The 20,726-nt window shown below is 41.9% G+C and overlaps 1 protein-coding gene across 3 annotated transcripts; it reads left to right on the forward strand.

Annotated features, from left to right (window-relative positions):
* Positions 1-9,519: 9,519 nt before the first annotated feature.
* SLC35G1 (solute carrier family 35 member G1) lies at positions 9,520-20,048 on the forward strand. Of its 3 annotated transcripts, none has more exons than XM_087824456.1 (3): positions 9,520-9,697; positions 14,069-14,249; positions 16,458-20,048. In XM_087824456.1, the coding sequence occupies exons 1-3, from the start codon at positions 9,520-9,522 to the stop codon at positions 17,194-17,196; spliced, it is 1,098 nt and encodes a 365-aa protein (XP_087680582.1). In that variant the 3' UTR covers positions 17,197-20,048. The 3 variants fall into 3 exon arrangements, with proteins under 3 accessions (XP_087680582.1, XP_087680583.1, XP_087680584.1); XM_087824457.1 differs by having other exon boundaries at positions 14,072-14,249; XM_087824458.1 differs by having other exon boundaries at positions 14,141-14,249.
* Positions 20,049-20,726: the final 678 nt, after the last annotated feature.

The following is a 20,726-nucleotide window of genomic DNA, read 5'->3' on the forward strand; positions in this document are numbered from 1 at the left end:
CTTGACTACAGTCTGAACATTTATTGTCTCAAATTCAAAAGAAATTTTAAAAAATCACAATCTTCAGAGAATACAATGTAATAAATTAAAATACACACACACACACACACACATATATATATCTCAAACACAAAAGAGAAGTAAAGACCTGTTTCAGACAAAGATTGAGAGAATTAGTTGCCAGCAGATCTACTCCACAAGAAATGTTTTGTTTTGTTTTTTAAATATATCTTTATTGATTTCAGAGAGAGGAAGGGAGAGGGGGAGAGAGAGATAGAAACATCAATGATGAAAGAGTCATCACTGATCGGCTGCCTCCTGCATGCCCCCAACTGGGGATCGAGCCTGCAACCTGGGCATGTGCCCTGGCCAGGAATTGAACCGTGATCTCCCAGATTCTAGGTCAATGCTCAACCTCTGAGCCACACCTGGTCAGGCCACAAGAAACGTTTTTAAAAGTTCCTCAGGCTAAATGAAAATAATACCACACAGACGCTTATATCTGCACAAAGGAATGAAGAGTGCCAGAATGGTAAATATTTGAGTATCTATAAAAAAATGTTTTCCCTCAGTTTTTAATCTCTTTAAAAGAATAAAGAGCCCGGCCAGGCATGGCTCAGTGGTTGAGTGTTGACCTAAGATCCAGGCAATCAGGGTTAGATTCCCGGTCAGGGCACATGCCCGGGTTGCAGGCTCTTTGGTCCCCAGTCAGGGGTGTGCAGGAGGCAGCCGATCAACGATTCTCTCATCATTGGTGTTTCTATTTCTCTCTCCCTCTCCTTTCCTCTCTCTGAAATCAATAAAGATATATTTAAAAAAAATAATAATAAGGAAAAAAAGATTAAAAGACTGTCTCGAACAAAATAGCAAATGTATCTACGATGAACTGTATAACCTTCCATTTCCCCTCTCCCATTCTTTAAGATATCATTGTCATATAAAAGTGGATACACACACATACACACATACACATATACAACTTGCAGGAAGAAGGAAATGCTTACCTTGAACGAACTAGGTTGGGCTTAAGGCATTTGTTGTTCCAGGGCGGTAGTGATTAAGGATGTGCACTAGAGTGCTAGTGAGTCCAGGTTAAATCTAGCTATGCCAGTTATGAACTACAGGACTTTGAGCAAGTTACATAACTAGCCAAAACCTCAATTTCTTTATCTGTAAAATGGAAGTAGTGCCTACTTACTAACATGGACATGAAGATTAATGAAATTATCATATATCATGTGGTAGCACATTACCTTTCTGGCAAGAATAAGGACCTGACAAAAGGCAATCATTATTATTCAAAAGTCAAACATGCTTTCACCTTGTCCAGAAACCAGTTGATCGAGAATACACGACAGAAACAAGGAAAAGTAGGAGGTGGTAAAAGGCACTAAAATTCTTCATCTTCCAAAGCAGAATAAAATAAATCATTTAAAGTTGATAAATCATTAACTAGAGACCTAAGAGTGTGTAAGAGTATAATGGCAACCACCAGAAAAGTTCAGAGCAAAAACTGTTTACAGGGATTGCCTTTGAGAAGTGGGTTTGGGGAAAGAGAAAAAAGATTTCATTATTCATAGTACACCCTTTGTACTGGTGAAATATTTATCGTATATTAAATAGTGCATAAAACTTTAAAACCTAGCTCTATAATTTAAAAAGAATGTATTGAGCAAGTAGAAAGATTAAAGAAATGTACCTGGATTTGTACAAAAATGGAACTTCTCAAGTACTTTCTGTCTTTACCAGCCCTGAAGGTCAAACTGCTGCTGCTTCAGAAGCTTAGTGCTGGTGCTTCCAGTCAAGATGGAAGTGTAGGTAAATGCTCTACTCAAAAATTCCCACAACCACATCAAAGTTACAACTAAACTACTCAACAACCATCATTCAGAACCGCCTAAGATCTAACTGAACAGAAGTCCTATAACTAAGGATATAAAGAAGAAGCCACACCAGACTGGAAGGAAGAGAGGAGACGGGGAAAGGGCTGGTCTACACCAATGTGTGGCCATTAAATATCAGGAGAGAGGCCGGCAGGTGTGGTTCAGCGGTTGAGCATAGACTTACCATCCAGGAGATCACAGTTCGATTCCAGTTGGGGCACATGCTCAGGTTTCGGGCTCAATCCCCAGTGGGGGGCATGCAGAAGGCAGCCAATCAATGACTCTCATCATTGATGTTTTTCTCTCTCTCTCTCTCTCCCTCCCCCTACTTCTCTCTGAAATCAATAAAAACATATTTTTTAAAAAAAAATCAGGAGTGATATCTCAGCTGCAGAGGTCTCCCTGAGGAGCCAGGGGTCCCAGCCCCTGATGAAGCCCCCAGCCCAAAGTTCCAGTGCCAGGAAGAGAAGTTCCCATAACTTCCAGCTGTAAAAACCAATGGGTTGTGGCCTAGTGAGACGGACGGCTGCTGGAGTCCCAGGTGTTCCTCTTAAAGGGCCCACACAGAGAAAGACAAATGCCAGATGATTTCACTTATATGTGGAATTTAAAGAACAAAATAAATGAACAAGCAGAACAGAAACAGACTCATAGATACTGAGAACATTTTGGCTGTTGCCAGATGGGATGGGGCTTGGAGGAATGGGTGAAAAAGGTGAAGGGATTAAGAAGTACAAATTGGTAGTTACGCAATAGTCACGGGGGTTTAAAGTTCAGCATAGGGAATATAGTCAAAAATATTGTAATAACTATGTATGGTGACAGATGGGTACTAGATTTATTGGAGTAATCACTTTGTAAGTTATATAAATGTCTAATCACAGGGTTGTACATCTGAAACTAATACAACATTGTATGTCAACTGTAATTAAAAAAAATATTTTTATTGATTTTTAGGGAGAGAGGGAAAGAAAAACATCAATTTGAGAGTGAAACATTGATCAGCTGCCTCCTGCCATCTCTTACTGGGGATCAAGCTCTCAACCCGGGCATGTGCCCTTGACCAGGAATCAAACAGGCAACCTTTTGGTGCACGGGATGACACCCAATCAACCAAGCTACACTGGCCAGGGCATGTCAACTGTACTTTTTTTTTAATTAAAAAAGAAAGAAGACTAGTGCTGGCCTCTGATTCAGTTGTAGGAGCCAAGAACTGTATGCGTGGATCTGTATAGCTGTTTGTCTCTTAAGTGAACAAAGTTTGTGGTTTAATATTGGAATTCTCTACTCACTGACACTTTGCCTAAGCCTTCTTCCTCTTTAAGGTTTCTTCTTATTAAAAATTAATATTTTCTCCTTTTTGTTTTACAGCATGAAAAATTGGAAGAAGATCAACTTTGGTAATGGGAAAAGGGAAATGGAGGAGACAGCAAGAGAGCGGAGGGAAAACAGTAGAATGGTTCAGACAGACAGAAGATCCAGGAAAGGACTAAAATCAGGCCTGTGTTATTTGAGGGTATCATTCACTCAGCAAATTGCCTATGAACTCTCCCTATCCCATTGGGAGCTAAGATCCCCAGCTTTGGACAACAGATGTGAAGTAAACAGAGATCAAAGCTGTGGACATTGGAGCATGACTGTTCTCAAAGCAGATAAGGAAATAGGTTAATAGCATTATACAAATTGCTGCTCTTCTTTATTTCAGAGCATTTTACTCCAAGAAAGTTAAGAAGCAAACTATACAGCATCACTGTAACATAGAAAGTAGTCATAGAATGTTGCCATGACAATGGCCTTAAGGTTCAAGTCAAGATACAATGTGAAAGAAACTATGCTCTAAGCAGGTCCTCTCAGAAACCAGCAAGCTTGGTAATTAAGTCCTCTGGATGAGTAGAGTTGTCTGGACCATGTCTTTAACTTCTGACATTCCTGGGTTCTAATTCTATCTGTGCCCTAACCAATTAGTGTGTCTTTGGCAAGCTGTTTAACATCTCTGAGCCTCAATTTTCTCATCTGTAAAGTGGAGATAATAGAACACACACCTCTTTTTTTTTTTTTAAAGAGTATTTACCATCTGGTGTTTTACATTTTTCTCTTAGTTCATTCTCACAGCAGCTAGATTCTATTATAGATGTGGAAATAGAGGTTCAGAGAGAGGCTGTCACTTTTCTAATGTCACACAGCTGGTAAGGCAGGCAGGATGGCACCCAGGCAGTCTGACTCCAGAGCCCTGCTTTTAATTCTTATGCTAAACTGCCTGGAAAAGCTCACTTTACAATGAAATGAAATGATGCATTTAATAGTGCTTGGCATATTTTGAGCATTTAGTAAATGGTAATTATTAAAATGTGCACTGGGTAGAATCCAAATCCCAAATTATAACAAATTCAGGATTAAAATGCATTATATTGCACTTTTATTATCTAGGGCCAAGTCTCAAGTTCAGGCATCCTCACTTCCAGAGAATCTGTAAACAGAAAGCAAGTTCCCACAGGAGGGTACAGGTTCCGCAGGATGCTAGAAATCATTTACATGGGAGCTACCTTTGGCAGTGTGGGAACAGATGAGAGTAGGAAAACAAGAAAGCATTGGAAAAAGTGTCAAGGCCTGCAGGGCACTTTTCCGCCCAACAGCGACTGCTTGCAGCTCCAGCCCTGTGCCTTCTGAGGTGAGAAAATGGAGGTTGAGAGAGTTGAGATTTGTTCAGACCTATGCACCCACATAGAACCCAGTGTCCTGACTCCTAGGACAGCTGGTCAAACTGTGAGGGAACAAGAAGCTAAACAAGACACAGCCCACTGGGCATGGGCTATGCACAAAGGTAGGTGATGCTAGCATCATTTTTCCTCCCATCATTTTTCCCCACCCCCATCACTGTGAGGACTGCATGCAGCCCAGTCTCCTTTGTTCCCCACTCTGCCTCTGCCAAGAACTGTAAGTGGACCAGTGTAGGTATGCAAACATTAGTTGAATGAGTTACATGAAAAATGGTATTAAGATAAGGATATTAGTGAATAAAATGGAAAATTGACATACATTTTCAACATGGGACACAGGACTTTGAAGAAACTTCCCATTTCTGAAAAAGGCTTGATTTCTCTTTCCAGAAATTAAAGTTTCGAGTTCAAAGTTCACATTTTTTAGTGATGGGGATACTAGTTGGATGGAAAAGTTTCAGAAGCCTGGGACACACTATAGCATGTGTGTTCCTATTATTTCCATATTTTATGCTCGACATTCCCCCTCTATCATTATCTGCCAAAACTGAAGAGAAAGCATGGCTCGTGCTGCGGAAAATATCTTGCATGTCTCAGTTTGTATACAGACTGTGGTTTACTTCACATTTGGATCTACTTTGCTGGCTTACTAGCTGTCTGTTGCATACTTTCAGAAGGATTTCCCTTGGCATTCTTTAAAAAAAATTTTTAAATTGTGGTGAAATATATATAACATAAAATTTACTATTTTAACCATTTTTAAATATAGAGTTCAGTGGCATTAAGTGAATTCACATTGCTGCACAACTGTCACCACTGTCTATCCACAGAACTCTTTCATCATCCCAAACTGACACTCTGGACCTGTTAAACAGTAACACCCCCATTCCCTCTTCCCTGCTAGCCCCTGACAACCACCGCTGCACTTTTTGTCTCTATGAATTTGACTAATCTAGGTCCTCATATGAGTGGAATCATATACCTGTCCTTTTATGTTTGGCTTATTCTACTTAGCATATTGTGTGTGTTTTTTGGAGGAGGGGTGGGTTTTTTAAAAATATATTTTTATTGATTTCAGAGAGAGGAAGGGAGAGGGAGAGAGAGATAGAAACATCAATGATGAGAGTCACTGATCGGCTGCCTCCTGCACGCCCTGACTGGAGATTGAGCCCGCAACCCGGGCATGTGCCCTGACCAGGAATCAAACCTCGATCTCCTGGATCCTAGGTTAATGCTCAACCGCTGAGCCACACCCGGCCAGGCAGCACAGTGTTTTTAAGGTTGATCTATGTCATAGCACGTGTCAGAATTTGATTCCTTTTTTAAGGCTCAGTAATATTTCATCGCATGTATATGCCACAATTCGTTTATCTGTTCCTGTGCTGGCAGAGGTTTGGGTTGCTTCCACCTTTTAGCTGCTGTGAACAATACTGCACGTGCATGTCCAAATATTTGTTTGAGCCCTGCTTTCTATTCTTGTAGGTATATATCCAGGAGTGGACTTGCTGAATCATATGGTAACTCTATGTTTAATTTTCTAAGGAACTGACCTTGACATTTGTTGTTGTTGTATTTCTATAGTCAGTTCTTATTATCTTGAACAGCTTGCTTTGCCTCGCCAACGTACCATCCCGCATTTATGCTAACCCACGTCTTCTGCTCGCTCCCTCTTCATTTATCAAGCTTATTTAGAATTATGATCTTATGTGCCACTTAGTACTGATTTCTCCCATAACACAAACATTAGATCTTACTTCTTGGAATAACTGCCATTTTCCAAGTCATAGGCTGATTAGCTGAAAAGGTAAGAAAATAAAAATTTGGGGGGGGGGCAGGGAAGCAGTCTTTCAAATCAATACCAACATACCAGTCTAGTATGAATCAGACAGAAAATGCTAGGGAAAGAGAGTTCCTGATTTACAAATGACTCACTGTTTTGTGCTGGTCTTAGCCTATCAATAAACAATGTTGTGGCTAGTTTGGCCCTCATGGTTTTTATTATGATTGTAAGACATCCCTTCAGTAATAAACACCAGGAGACTTTGGGGGTGGGGGAAGGTTAATTACTCACAGGGCTGGAAATTACAGTGGGACATACAGTGGGGTCTCAGGTAGCGGGAGAGCATATGCTCACTGCCTGGGGTTCTGCTTTCGTTGGGGTCAAGAGCAGGGGCCTAGGGTTTCTGGATTCACCCTTTATTGGTGAATTGAAAACATAAGAGCAGATTTAAAACACCGGAAAGGGAGGGGGGAAAAAGTGGCCCAAATAATTTCAGCTATTGAAATCAACCAAGATCTCTAAAATAAAGGAGCCTCAATGGGGGAGGTGGCCTGGCTCTTTACTTAGTACAGTGGCTGGCCATGTGTTTATTCCAGATAGCTGTCTTTTGTAGTGGACACATTTTTGAAGTGGATGCCTCAGCAAACAAAGTACAAACAGGCAGTTGCATTACAAAAAAAGAAAACCACTGTCAAGGCTTACACTATACTCATGGAGGAGCATACCTGACATGCAAAGATAGTAGAAATCAGGAATCTAACTCCTCCTGCAGAAACTGGAGGTCTCCATCTGCCACCACTGGAATGGTGAGGATCTTGGACTTTCACTTGTTAATGGGGACATTAACAGCTGTCCTCTACTTTCATCTTCCTTCTTGCTTCTTGACACCAGAACAGTGGGAGTGCTACCCCATCTGTGGTTACTTGGCACCGTAGTGAGAGCTGCTGTCCTCACTGGAGAATTAAATTTCTTCAGAAGTAGAAGAGTTTCAGTTGGAACACTGCAAGACTTTGTATACGAAAGCAATACTCTTTCACATCTAGTCAACAAATCCTGTCCATTCCATCATCTCCTAGCTTCTTCAAAATCAATCTTTCCTCCCTGCCTCCTCTGCCTTGAGTCACTAGAGCACTGCAGTGGGCTCTGAGCTGGTCTCCCCCACAATCAGGATTTCTGTCCCATCCTTCACACTGTGGGGAAAATCTACTTCTCACCAGCTCAATGCCATTGGTATCAGAGCCTTGAAATAACAATGCTCGAAGAACTTAACCATGCCACCCACCTGCTTCGTAAAACCCAAACAGCCATTTCTTATTTCTAGCCTGGGCCATACTTTTCTTACCAGTTGCCTTTCACGTTTGGTTAAAGGCTCTCATTTGTTTAGTTAAGATGAAATGATGACTATGACTGATACCATTTATAGATCAAGGTCAACAGCAGAGGGGAAGGAAGTGAAAGGGAGTACATAAACTGCAAGACTAAAATCATTCCATGGCCACTTAGTCACCTTAGTCAACACTGGTGTGGTACCCTTCCCCCCCCCTTCTCCCTTTTTGAGGATGGTGTTGAAAGTGAAATGGTCAAGGTACTTCTTGCTCAAATCATCCTGAGTCTTTCTTCATTACACTTCCTAGCCACCAGCTTCACCATCTGAAGAGGGGGATTCTTCAAACCCTCCGCACACCAAAATCTCAGAATGTAGTTGGTAAACTGCACTTGATTTCTAGATGTTTGGAGAAGTTTCTTGGTTCTTGCTTCATAATCATAATCACCCTCACCACCACTCCTTACAATTTCCCCACTAAAACACCATCCTACCACCACCACCACCAAAATCATCTGCATATATTTTTGTAAGGAGCCTTAAATTCTTTTCAAGACAAGGCAAAGATATATGTTAATCGAATGAGAATTCAGGTGACCATTTGTCCCAGTTTGCCTAGCACAGCCCCAGTTTATGCTAGCTCTGCCTAGTTTTATAAAGAGCTCCCACTTTCACTCTTGAAAAACAAAAAAGGTTCCAGTTTGGAGGATATGTTCACACCTTGATTTCCCAGTAAAGTGGTTTCCAGGTGGTGTGCTTTTGCCCACACCAATGCACTTCATTGCATAAAACAACTCTGCAAAGTAAGATGAGAAACATTTTATCTATGTTAATTAAATGAAGTAACTAAGGCTTCAAGTAGAAGAGCAGTGACATAATCATTGTCACACACTCAGGACTTCGGGCATCAGGGCCAATACTGTTCTGCTTTGGCCACTTTGTGCAAATATCTGAGGGAAGGCTAACCTCACACTCCTGTTTGGTAATCTGCTGGTGCTTGGACCTAGAAGAGCTTGGAGAGGTTCATCCTTGCCCAGACACTGTTCTCTCACATTTAAAGCAAGTAAAGGGATGAAAGAAGAATTACATAAACATAAAGAGGCTGTTAGTGAACCCTGGAGCAGAAGGACACATATCTTTGATTTTACCCGTGTGATGGCATCAGAATATTGGCATCTTACATTTAATCAAATTAGAATGTCTCTATTAAAAACAAAAAGGAAGGGACAATAACGAATGCCTACTGTTACAAAGAACATGTAAGTGGATTCCACCCCAGTCTTATAGATACATTCACCCTATGCTGGTATGCTAATCCCTCCATCCCCTTTTCCAAAACCTGAAACCAGTACGATTCCAGCCTCCTCGGGTAGGCGGCAATGAGCCAATGGGGCAAGCCCTTTATCCTACAAAGCCAGGCACAGCGCTTGGCAAGGTCTCCAGGGCGTCCCAGGGGAGAACGCGGCGCCACGGCCCTAAGTAAAGGACGCCCTCCCGAGCGCCTGGGGGCCGGCCCGACAGGAGGCCGCTCGACCCTCTCCGCTTCGACAGAAAGAGGTCCCGCGTGCCTCGGGGAGGTGCCTCCACGCCTCCGGCCCGCCGGGCGGCCGCAGCGGGGGGCGCGCGGCAGGGCCGGCGGCGCTCCGGCGCGCAGGAGCTGGGGAGCTGAGCGGAGGTCGGCGCGGGAGCAGCCCCGTCCCCGGCAGGGGGCGAGCAGCGCCGCGCGCAGGCGCAGCGCCGGCCGGAAGAGCCCGGCGGCCGAGCCGCCGCCAGCGCCAGAGCAGCGACGGGCGCGGGGAGAGCGCCGGCCGCGCAATGCCGCCCCTGGACAGCACCGCGGCCGCCGAGCTGCAGGAGCCCGGGCTGCTGCTGACGGAGGACACGCCCCCGGCCGCGAGCGGGGAGCCGGCGGCCGCCGAGGCGGTGGAGACGCCGGGCCCCGGCTGCTGCTGGCTGTGCCGCTCCTCGCCGTGGGGCTCGCGCGCGCAGCCCGGTGAGTGCGGGTGCGGACCGCGGCGCCAGTCTCGCCCGGGGGGGACCCGGCGGGCGCTAGCGCGGGAACCCTCGCCGCGGGGCGCCTTGCGGACCGCGACCCCTCCTCTCCCCTCTGCCCTGCCCAGAGCTCCGGGAGACCGGCGAGCTGTCACCTGGGGGCAGCAAAGCGGAGACCCCCGTACCCGCCGGCGCGAGAGAAAGTTTCGGATTGTGCTGGGAACCTTTTGGAATTCTAAGGCGGTTAAACTGTTCCTATAATTAAAGTGCTGCGGGCGGGACTGAGGAGTCAGGTTGAAGCTCGGCGCTCCCGGCCGAGGCCGGAGGGTGGGTGGTCAGCGAGGAAGGACGTCCCGCAGCCGGCCGGGGCCGAGAGGAAGCCGCCGGGAACCCTGGTCTCGGTGGCAGACGTGTTCCCCCAAGAGGAAGTCGAAAACAAGTCTAAAGAAATGCTTGACCCCGAGTCTTAGGATCTCGGGAAGGCAGGGTTGAGTGGGTCACTGGTTCCTGACCGTTTCGGGTTCGGACTGTTCAGCAACTGATGCTCAAGAAGGCAGAGGCACTGTCATGCGGATGTAGGTAGGGGGTTCGGGGGCCCGCTCCCCAAGCCGAGACCCCGGTGCGAAAGTCCCTTGACCTTGTGCACCGTCTTACTTTGACAGATGAGGAAAGCGAGGCCCAGGAAGGTGAGGGCTTGGACTTTTTTGTTTGTTTTGTTTTTCCGAAGATCTGGTGTGTGTGACCAAGACAGGACACAGGTCCCTGCAGCACCAGCTTGCCAGCAACCCAGGCTAGATGCCCTTTCTACTAGCCTCAAGCACATTTCTCCTTGAACCCCACCACCCACTTGGAGCAGCTGCTTGAAAGGAGAGGGAAGTAGGCAGGTGTCCTTTCAAGACAAAGTTACACAGCCTGCACCACCTCATCTTGTGGGTCTCCTCCCCTAAGTGTGACTCAGGATTTCTGTGCCTCTTTCCCCACCCCAACTTCCCTCCTCCCTGTATGCACTTTCTCCAACTTAGAGAGATAAACCCCAAGAAAATGATTCTTGCTCCATTTTTTCCCCTAAATGCTAATAGACATTATCAGAATTCTAATCATGCATGGGCTAGAGCTCTAGAGCAAGGGTTACCCCAACCTGGGTTGACCAGATGTGCAGCCCTTGAAGAGGTCAGTTTCTCACCTTATCACCCTACTACTAAATGTCACTCTGGTAGAATGCTGAGTCAGTCATTGCAAACTCCTAAACGTTTCCTGTTTGTGAACTGAAGAGGAGTACTGTTCACTCAGGTAGCACATGGCAAAATGACAAACCAATATAAGTGACTGCACTTAAGAATCTTGGGGGGTCTTATAACTTCAAAGAAAAGTTTCAAACAGTAAGATCCAATAATAATTAAAAGGTGACAAGGTGATATTCTAAAAACAGGATTGCTACAGAAACACTTTAAACCACAGTACTGTTGTCATTGAACTTTGTGACAGTATCATTTTAGGCTCTTGAATCAACTGGTTATCTCAACAAAGCTCATTTTCAAGTTCAGGTTGAAACTGTTACTCATTTTTCCTACATTCTTGGATAACCTTCACAGACAGCATACAGCTACTCTAAGACATGTATTTATTTTCTTGTGGGACAGCGTGGATCTTAGACTGAAGCAAGGAGAAGAAGTTGTGTTAGGTCTGTGCTTTACATCCCCCTAGAAGGAATGAGTTCTTTAGTGTAGCAGTGACTCTCAAACCGGTAGTTTTGTTTTTTGGGCTTTTTTACAGTTTCCAGAGATCCTGTTTCAGTGGGTCTGGGGCAGGGCTTGGGAATTAAAGTTTTAAAAGTGACTAGTTGGTTCTAATTCCCAACCAGGGTTGCAAATCATCAGTTTAAAGCAGAGATTAGAGAAACTGAGCAACTTTTCTGTTTTCTTCTAATTTAGGAAATTGCACTATGGCCAATTAATTTGAATTATTTAAAGTTAACAAATTATTAGATGTTTGTAGTGAGATATGAACATGGAAGCTTATTACATAAGCAAGTGCCTCTGGATTATGCTACTCTCTTGCTCATCTCCATTGACAGAGAGAATTGAAATTATTATTCAGTAAGAGACTGAGGGTTGCCTGTGTAGAGCCAGTTTTCACCCTCATTAACAAATAACCAAGTTCAGCTAGGCCTTGTAACAACTGTCCTGTCCCAATCAGGAAGCACAGGACTTAAGTGTTTATAGGCAAGAAAATATGTAAGTGTGTGTGTTTTAAGGAAAAAATCAGAACCAGAAGTGTGAAATTTAAGTTTTCAAAGAGTTAAAATAGCATGTTAAAATATTCCTGGAGAAAAATTGAGAAGTTTGGGTTGGAGAAGATCCTTTAAATATAGACCAGAGAGATGTTTTCTGTCCTTCATCCCTGTTCTGTGTGAGGGTGTAGGTTCTATGTATGGGTTAGGTTTCTTTTAAGAAAAACTATTTTATTTGGACTTGAATTCTGAAATTTCAGAAGCGAAATTCTAAGGCTGACCACAGCCAAAACACGTATTTAGTGGTGCTTAACTTAGAAGTCTTTCTTCTAAAGCTTCCTTCTCGTGGGCTGAGTGGGTATGTACAGTTTGTTTCTGCAGTATCTGAGCACATAATTACAGAACAGAATGTGGAGGATCCTGGCACTCACAATGAAAAAACCTGTAACATTACAACTACAAGCTCAAAATCATTCTCTCCAGCTGTGCACCTAGAACAGGAAGAGGTGGAAGCCTCTGACCAAAATGGCATCTTTTACTACAAAGGTCAGGCTGTAGAATGCCACCAGAATGACTGTGCATCATCACACTTTGGTCCCAGTTTGCAAAGTGTCACTTGTGGGCAAAGATGTCTAGCTAACACTAGGATATTGAAATGTATTACCTGTTGTTTGCCTTTATAAGGCAAGGACATTTAAAATCACACATATATATATCATTATGCAATACTGTTCTATAGCAGAATAACACACTGCACATTCCTAGATCAGAGTGATAATGCTGGTTTTACGACAATTGCACGTGCCCACACATCCTAGGAAATGAGAGCCAGTAGTGTTTACTACTTGTTCTCTATTTTTGTGTTAGTAAAAAAAAACGAATATATTCTTCAGTGTGCAGCCTTTCAGGGAGTTCTCTGCTCAACCTCCTCCATTTTGCTGTCCTCTGAATGCCAGAGGGTGAGACTGAAAGCAGATTCTACTCCTGCTTTAGGCAACTAAGACAGAGGAAGTGGCTAAACAAAAGTTTAATGCTCAACCAGACTGTCATTAATAGATTGAATACTTGATGACCTGGAGAAAGCAGAAGTTTCCTGGATCAGGTCAAGCCAGGAAATTGGTATTCAATGGCAATTCTAATTTAAAAATGTATTTAAAAAGCACTTTGGGCCCTGGCCAGGTGGCTCAGTTGGTTGGAGCATCCTCTCCTACACTGAAAGGTTGCAGGTTCAGTTTCTAGTCAGTTTCTAGGTTGCTGGTTCAATCCCCAGTCCCGGGGCAACCAAACAATGTTTCTCTTTCACATCAGTGTCTCTCTCTCTCTCTCTCTCTCTCTCTCTCTCTCTCTCTCTCTCTCTCTCTCCCCCCCCCCCTTTCTCAAATCAATAAAACATATCCAAGAGTGAGGATAAAAAAAAACCACTTTGAGATCAGAAGTGTAGGTAGTCCAGCCCCTGCCATCAAAGAGTTTATGCTTTAAATGAAAGATAAGTAGTAAGCCATGAAAAGTTAAAGATTTGACTAATGCTTCAAAGTAACAAAACATAGAGTCTTCCTACATCAAGCTGTTGCCAGTGGTTTTACACTCTGCATCTTTCCATGAAATTCTCTCATATTCTTTCATTCAGCAAATACTTATTCAGGGTCTCCATGTGCCAGGCGTGAACAAGACAGCTGAGGTCCCAGCCCTGGAAGAGCTCAGGCTTACGGGGGAAGTCAGATAATCAACAGGAACACTTTCTTCATAAAGCCCAGTTGACTAGTGAGATGATATAAAACATCACTTGGAAGCATTTTTCTCTAGCCATCTTGACAAGTGTTTCTTAAAGATTTCTGTACTGTCTTGACAAGCACTTTACTTCTTTTTGACTTGTAGGTGAGGGATGATTCTTCAGTGAGCTAAAGGAAATCCATTTTATAGGGTGAAATTGCATTTTAAAAACGCAGGTTTAAATTGTGTCCTTCATCTGTGGTTCATTTTTGGTGGGAAAAAATGTTTCAGATCCAAAAAACAGATATGCTTAGGGGGTAATATTTGCAGCTTGTCAGCCATTAACATTGTCCCATTTTTCTCAATTTCTAAGTGAAAATGATAAAACATACTCTTGGAAGTAAGGACTAACCAGAATTTAATCTTTTTCAGAAGCCAAGAAGAAAGCACCCTGTCCTGGACTTGGCTTGTTTTACACATTATTGTCTGCCTTCCTTTTCTCAGTGGGCTCTTTATTTGTTAAAAAAGTGCAAGACATCCATGCTGTAGAAATTAGTGCATTCCGATGTGTGTTCCAAATGTTAGTCGTTATCCCTTGCTTAATATACAGAAAGTAAGTATTTCTTAACTGCAAAGTAGACAATATTAATAAATGGTTGTAAATCTTTTGACCTGCTCAAATTATATACTCTATAGCATCTGCTTTAACCCTCTCATAGATTTGCCAGGCCCTACACCCTTTGGCTCTGATTAATGAAAAGTCACAAGGATCCCACCCAGATAAGATGCTCATAGCACACACGACATGCCCAACAAAGGGGGAGGAAGAGATTCAGTTATTCCCCACCCTCACTTTGAGAACAAAGCTTTCCGTGTATAATTCCACCCATCTTGTACTACCGTCCCTTCTTTGTTTGGGCATTAACTGGTATTTGGAAGAAACAGTGAACAAGAGGAAGTGGTAGTGTCTTCTAGTGCCAGAGGTTTCTTTAAGTAGATGGGTTGCTTTGTTAGCATGGCAGAGAGAAGGCTACAGTGATGATACCTAGGTCTTACCCCTAGGGTGCTGGGGAAGGGGAAAGGTGATCTTGAGGAAGGCCTCTGTAACTACTTTCATACTTGGTGTCCTCATCTGTAAACTGAAGAGAATGATATTCTTTGTCCGCCACCCTGCCTGTGGTTACAAGGTCAAATGAAGTTTATTGTAGATCAGAGCACTTTGTATAGAATGTAGTAATATAGGAAAACTGTCTATTTCCCATCCTCACTGATGTCTCCTCACCCAGCCCCTCTTCCCCTTTCATATGGAATCCCCCCCCCAACCCTCCCACCACACACATGCCCTCCCCAGGTTAAAAGTATGCCTCCCCACACTGTTATAACCTCTGGACACCCCTGTGTACTTTAAACCCTGGGAACAGAGACTAGTTGGGTTCCTGGTGGCTGCCTGGCTCTTTCTCTCTTTGGGCAAAGATGTTTAAATCCCAAATTAAAAGCTTCAGTTACTCGGCCACCAAAGTCGCCTTATATTTATAACACTGTGCATATTCACTTAGAATTGTTTCACTCTATATACTAAGGACTTAGTGAAAAAGGTGAAAATCTGCTAAAATCATTATTGTTAGAAATTCCTGTGTAAGTGTGGATAAGTCATAATATTTTAGGAAATGGTGATAAGGCTTTAGGAATTTCTAAATTGTGGCAGTAGACCACTGATGCTACCACAGTCATCTTCCCCATTTTGGAATAAAAGTATTGCCAGGGGAGGGCACTAGAAGAATTTTCTTAAATCCTTGATGATAATCTGTTTTGGCCCATTTTATATTTCACTATTGTGGAAGACTCCTAGCTACTCAAACTATGGACCAAAGGTGATCACACTTTTATTTCTAACTCCAGAGACCCAGGGTCCCCATGTCAGGCCTAGATGCTGCCCTAAAGATGTTCAGCCCTGACATAGATCAGCAAGATGCACCTAGCCAGGAACTTACACAGCATTCTGTTTAGTAAATATTTATTTGAAAAAACTCTTAAGTAGAAGTTATTATCCTTGTCTGAATGCTACAGGTTCTTTTTCAGTGAGTTTTAACTCCTTTCCGAATGAGAATGATGAAAAGTTGTCTCACATTCAATGGCTATAACAAAATTTAGCATTGCTTCCACTTTTATAGAAAAACTCATAAGAATGCACACTGTCCAGGACCAAGTTTTCTTATATGGGGCAGCTAAATCTTGAAATTGTACTTGTTATAAAAATAACACACTTTCATATATTTGTATATTTAGTAGACAATTGGGGGAAAATAAATATAAAGGAGGAAAATTACCTGTACTAGAATAAGGTCTAACCACAGTGAACATTTTAGTATATTTTCCTTTGTCTGTTTTTGCAAGCATATACAGGGTGTCTCCAAAAATATATACATACTTTAACAGCTAATTTCTATTACATTTTGAAGAAATGAGGTATATTTTAATAAACTGCCTTTATAATTATTCAAAGTGTGTATATATTTTTGGGGACACCCTGTGTATGCATGTAGAAAATAATACCTAACATAAAAAAGAAAAAAATATATTTACTGAATTATAATGATACTGTTTGTATTATTTTTGCTTATACTCTGAACACTTTAATGTCATTAGCTGTAGTTAGAAAACATTTTTTAAAGGGATATAATAGTTGTGGACATTATATTTAATTTGCTAATCCCTTACTTTTTGATAGTTAAGACTTCTAGAATAATACTTTATTAAAAATTGTAATTTAAACACAGATACCAAGTTCGTTTAATATGCATTCTTTCATTTGCATTTACAGAACTGGGTTTATAGGCCCAAAAGATCAACGAATCTTCCTCATTCTCAGAGGAGTCCTCGGTTCTACCGCCATGATCCTTTTATACTACGCTTTCCAGACAACGTCCCTCGCTGATGCCACAGTCATCTCGTTTAGCTGTCCAGTGTTTACGTCTCTGTTTGCTTGCATCTTTCTCAAGGAAAAATACAGCCTTTGGGATGCTCTCTTCACCGCGTTCACCATCACGGGGGTGATCCTCATCGTGAGGCCGCCGTTTTTGTTTGGCTCCAACGCTGAGAGGATAGGCGAAAGCTATTCAGATCACCTGAAGGGCACGATTGCATCAGTTGGGCATGCCGTGTTTGCTGCCTTGACTCTAGTTATCCTCAGAAAGATGGGGAAATCTGTGGACTACTTCCTGACCATTTGGTATTATGTAGTGGTCGGCCTCGCCGAGTGCACCGTCATCCTGTTTGTGTTGGGAGAGTGGAGTCTCCCCCATTGTGGGTTGGACAGGCTTTTTCTCATACTCATCGGGATGTTTGGTTTGGGGGGTCAGGTCTTTCTCACCAAAGCCGTTCAGATAGAAAAAGCAGGGCTAGTAGCACTAGTGAAGACTATGGATGTGGTTTTTGCTTTTGTCTTTCAGATTATTTTCCTTAATGATGTACCAACGTGGTGGACGGTGGGTGGTGCGCTCTGCGTGGTGGCCAGTAGTACTGGAGCGGCCATTCGTAAGTGGTGCCAGAGCTCCAAGTGAAGCATCAGTGTGGAAATGGGTATTTTTTTTTACAAGTAGACCGTCACCCCGTTCACACACACTGCACGTGCACTCACCTGGAAAATCTGCACTTACTGATTATATTTAATAAATTTCATAGTTTAAGTACCATTTTTGAATATGGTATGTCTTTTTTTTTCTTAGTCCTCACTGGAGGATATGTTCATTGATTTTGATTTTGATTTTTTTACAGAGAGAGAGGAAGGGAGAGAGAGAGAAACATCCATTGGGTTGCCTCCCTTACAAGCCACAATAGGTAACGAATCCGCAACCTAGGTATGTGCCCTGACTGGGGAATTGAACCTGCAAACTTTTGCTGTGCCTGAGGATGCTTCAACCTGACTGAGCCAACCAGCCAGCGCTGAATATGATTTGTCTTTAATTACTGAGGCATAGCCTGTCAGTTTGGTCTAGTGATTAGTTTTGGTTTTGGTCTGTTTCCTATTGGGGTAGCATTGGTAAGAGGACAGCTCATTCGTCAAAGAAACACTGCAAAAACTTTTATGACTCTGGTATAAATATATGTACATTTTTAAAGTGTATTTTTGGTAATGATGGAATATAGGTCAGGAGGAAATTTTAGATGCTCTTTTAGCAGTGTAGAGGCTAAGAAACTTACTGCTAATGATGCTGCTATGATTAGTACTATGTTGAAAATTCATTTGAAACATAATTCCATTTAGGAGGCCAAAGCTGAAACCTGGAATAAGTGCCTACTTAATGGTGTTAAAAATACAAATAAATTGGCCTTATTTTCAAGGCTTTTATAAATGATTATCACTTTTAACCTATATTTGTGCCTTTTCATTTTAATGCTGGAATTTTTATATGTAAACTTTTTGAAAAGTCTTTAAATCACCAAATTTGACTAATAGTTTCTCTTTCAGTGGCATTATCAACTATAACTATCATTCAATAATTTTAATTGTCTTCTGGTTTTGGGGAGTTTTTTTGAAACCGCACTAAGTTTTTTTAAATCACAAGAGAGAAATCTTGGCATGGCCAATGTGCACATTTCCATCCTAAAGTGTTTTCCCCTCACTAAAAATGTGATTTTCTATAAATTCCCTTTGAATTTATAGTGTGATGCCAAATAAAATTTTCTCAGGATTTTATTAGATAGAACCATTTGAAATTATCGAGATTTTACCTTTTTAACTTACAAAAACCATAGTTTCTTATGGTTCACCCTAATAGATACCTCCCTTACCCTCTAAGCCAAATACTTAGAGGACTTTGGAATATATATTTTTAAAACAACTTTTTAAAGTACAGTGGTTCTATTAAACTTATTTTTATAGTCTTTTTGCCTTATGGAATTATATATATAATAATACTTTATATTATATGTTAAATGTAAAAACCTGTGAATTCCATGGTTGGTTGAATTTTGTAGTTTCTTGATTAGAAAAAACAATCACTGTTAAATTCTCGTATATTGGTATAATATTAAATGTCAATGCTGCATCATGATATTAACATCATGAATTCAAATGACAAATTTTATATCTGGAACTTCATCAGGCCAATACTCTGCTATTAAAGAGAGAATTTAATATTTAGGAAAGCTTGGGAATTTATTCAGGAAGTGGGGAATACATGCAAGTAATTTTTTCACAATGAACCCTTTATTGCTGAAGCTATAATGGTTCGAAGTTCTTTGTCAGACCTAGCACCTATTATTTTAAGTCTGCAGTTAGAAAAATTATAGGTTCTTTCCCGCTCTTTCATCACAGTTCTTCCAAAGTAAGAAGCAACTTGGCTTCTGAGGTTTATGCCTTAGTAAGAAAGGATCTTCTCCCAATAGTTCCAAGAGGGAATTTTTAGCTTACTGATCATTCCAAAAGCTCCCCACCTGACAAATCCTAAATGAAATCTATTTAGGGGAGTCACACTATCACAACTTTAGCCTAATTCACAATATTGGAGTTTAGACTTATAAAAGCATCATTTTGAAAGTATCTTAAATAATTATAGAATCAGAGCATTTTAGAGCTCAAGGGTTAGAAATCCTCTTGTAGGAACCACACTACATAGATAGGGATGCTAGGGAGGGGACCTGCCCGAGATGGGTTTCCATGGCATTCTCCCCCCCACCCCCACCCCCTTAGTTCCATGATAAAGTATGGAAAGTAAACCACTGCTTGACCTGCCTAAGGTAAATTAACTCTCAGGGGGGAACCCTCTCCTGGTTCTTGATCTTGCACAATAAAAGAACCTATGGGGCCTTAAAAGTTAAATCCTTTTGGTCTTGGAAACTAGAAGCATTTTATTTCTACAGTGTAGTTTAAGTACTTGAACGTCACAATATATGACCAAGGTTAGAGAAAATGTTTCTTCTCCCAACTTTTATAGGGTGTGATTCTTAAACACTTTTATAATGTCCAAGGTACATACAAGGATATGTATTGTAACAATTATGGGCTTGTATTTTTTGCAAAGATTGTAGTTTCTCTATCTTGAAAAGGGAAATATTTTCATAAATTGTTTTTATTTTATAAGTACTAATAAAATAATATAAAAGAAAGCTATATTTTGGTTTTTATGATGATAGCAAATGTGTTAGCTAATATAACTTCCTTTTTCATCCATGTGCTTCAAAATTCATTTTGTAAAGGGAGATCGACCTCTAGCCACTCAGCCGTGATGTACTCTCAAGTTTCAAACTGGCCCTTGGATACTGTCACATTAGATCCAGTATCTCTAAAATAAAGGCTTTAATCTTCTCCTCCAGTGATGGCTTCATTGTTCTAGACCCCCGGAGCTTGGAGCAGCTTTGAACTCTGTACTTTTGTTCCCATAGCTAATTTGTTACTAAACTGTGGAATGTCTGTCTTAATATTGTGTGGATTCATTCTTGGCCATTTCCGCTGGTACCATCTTAGTCCAAGATTTATCACTTCACAACTAAATTACAATAACCATATCTAATTGGGTTACCTATTTCTAGGCTCTTTCTTCTACGCAGATCCCTGTCACACTGCCATACTAATCTTCTAAAAGCCCTGCTTTCACTGTTACTCGGGTTCTCATGAAGCCACAACGATGCCTTATCACACACCACGCCCCATCACATCCTAATTACTCAGCTGGCCCTATTCCCACTTTTCTGACTTGATTTCCCATGTCCCAACACAAATTTGATACTTGGATGAATCCTCCCACCAACTCCCCCATTTGCCAAGAGATTCCTTCCTGTGTGTTTCTCCTGCCTCCTCTTCACTGCCCTCTGAAGCCTCCTAGCCTCCAAGAGCTCAGCTTGAGCTTTTGTTCCACTACCTCCAGCTTCTTCCCCCCACACTAGTCCACCTTGGAAGAGTGGATAACGTACTGGATTAGGAGTCTGACTCTCTGAGTGTGGTTTTATCACTGTCCGGCTGGGCAAGCCACTTAGTATTCCGAGCCTGTTTTCCTTGTTTGCTTAATTTATTAAATAGAGTAATGTTACTTGCCCAACCCATGTTACAGATGAGTGCCACAGAAGAGATTCATACATCATAAGGAGGACA

This window comes from Miniopterus natalensis, chromosome 14, assembly GCF_054644295.1.
Source record: "Miniopterus natalensis isolate mMinNat1 chromosome 14, mMinNat1.hap1, whole genome shotgun sequence".
NCBI lineage: Eukaryota > Metazoa > Chordata > Mammalia > Chiroptera > Miniopteridae > Miniopterus > Miniopterus natalensis.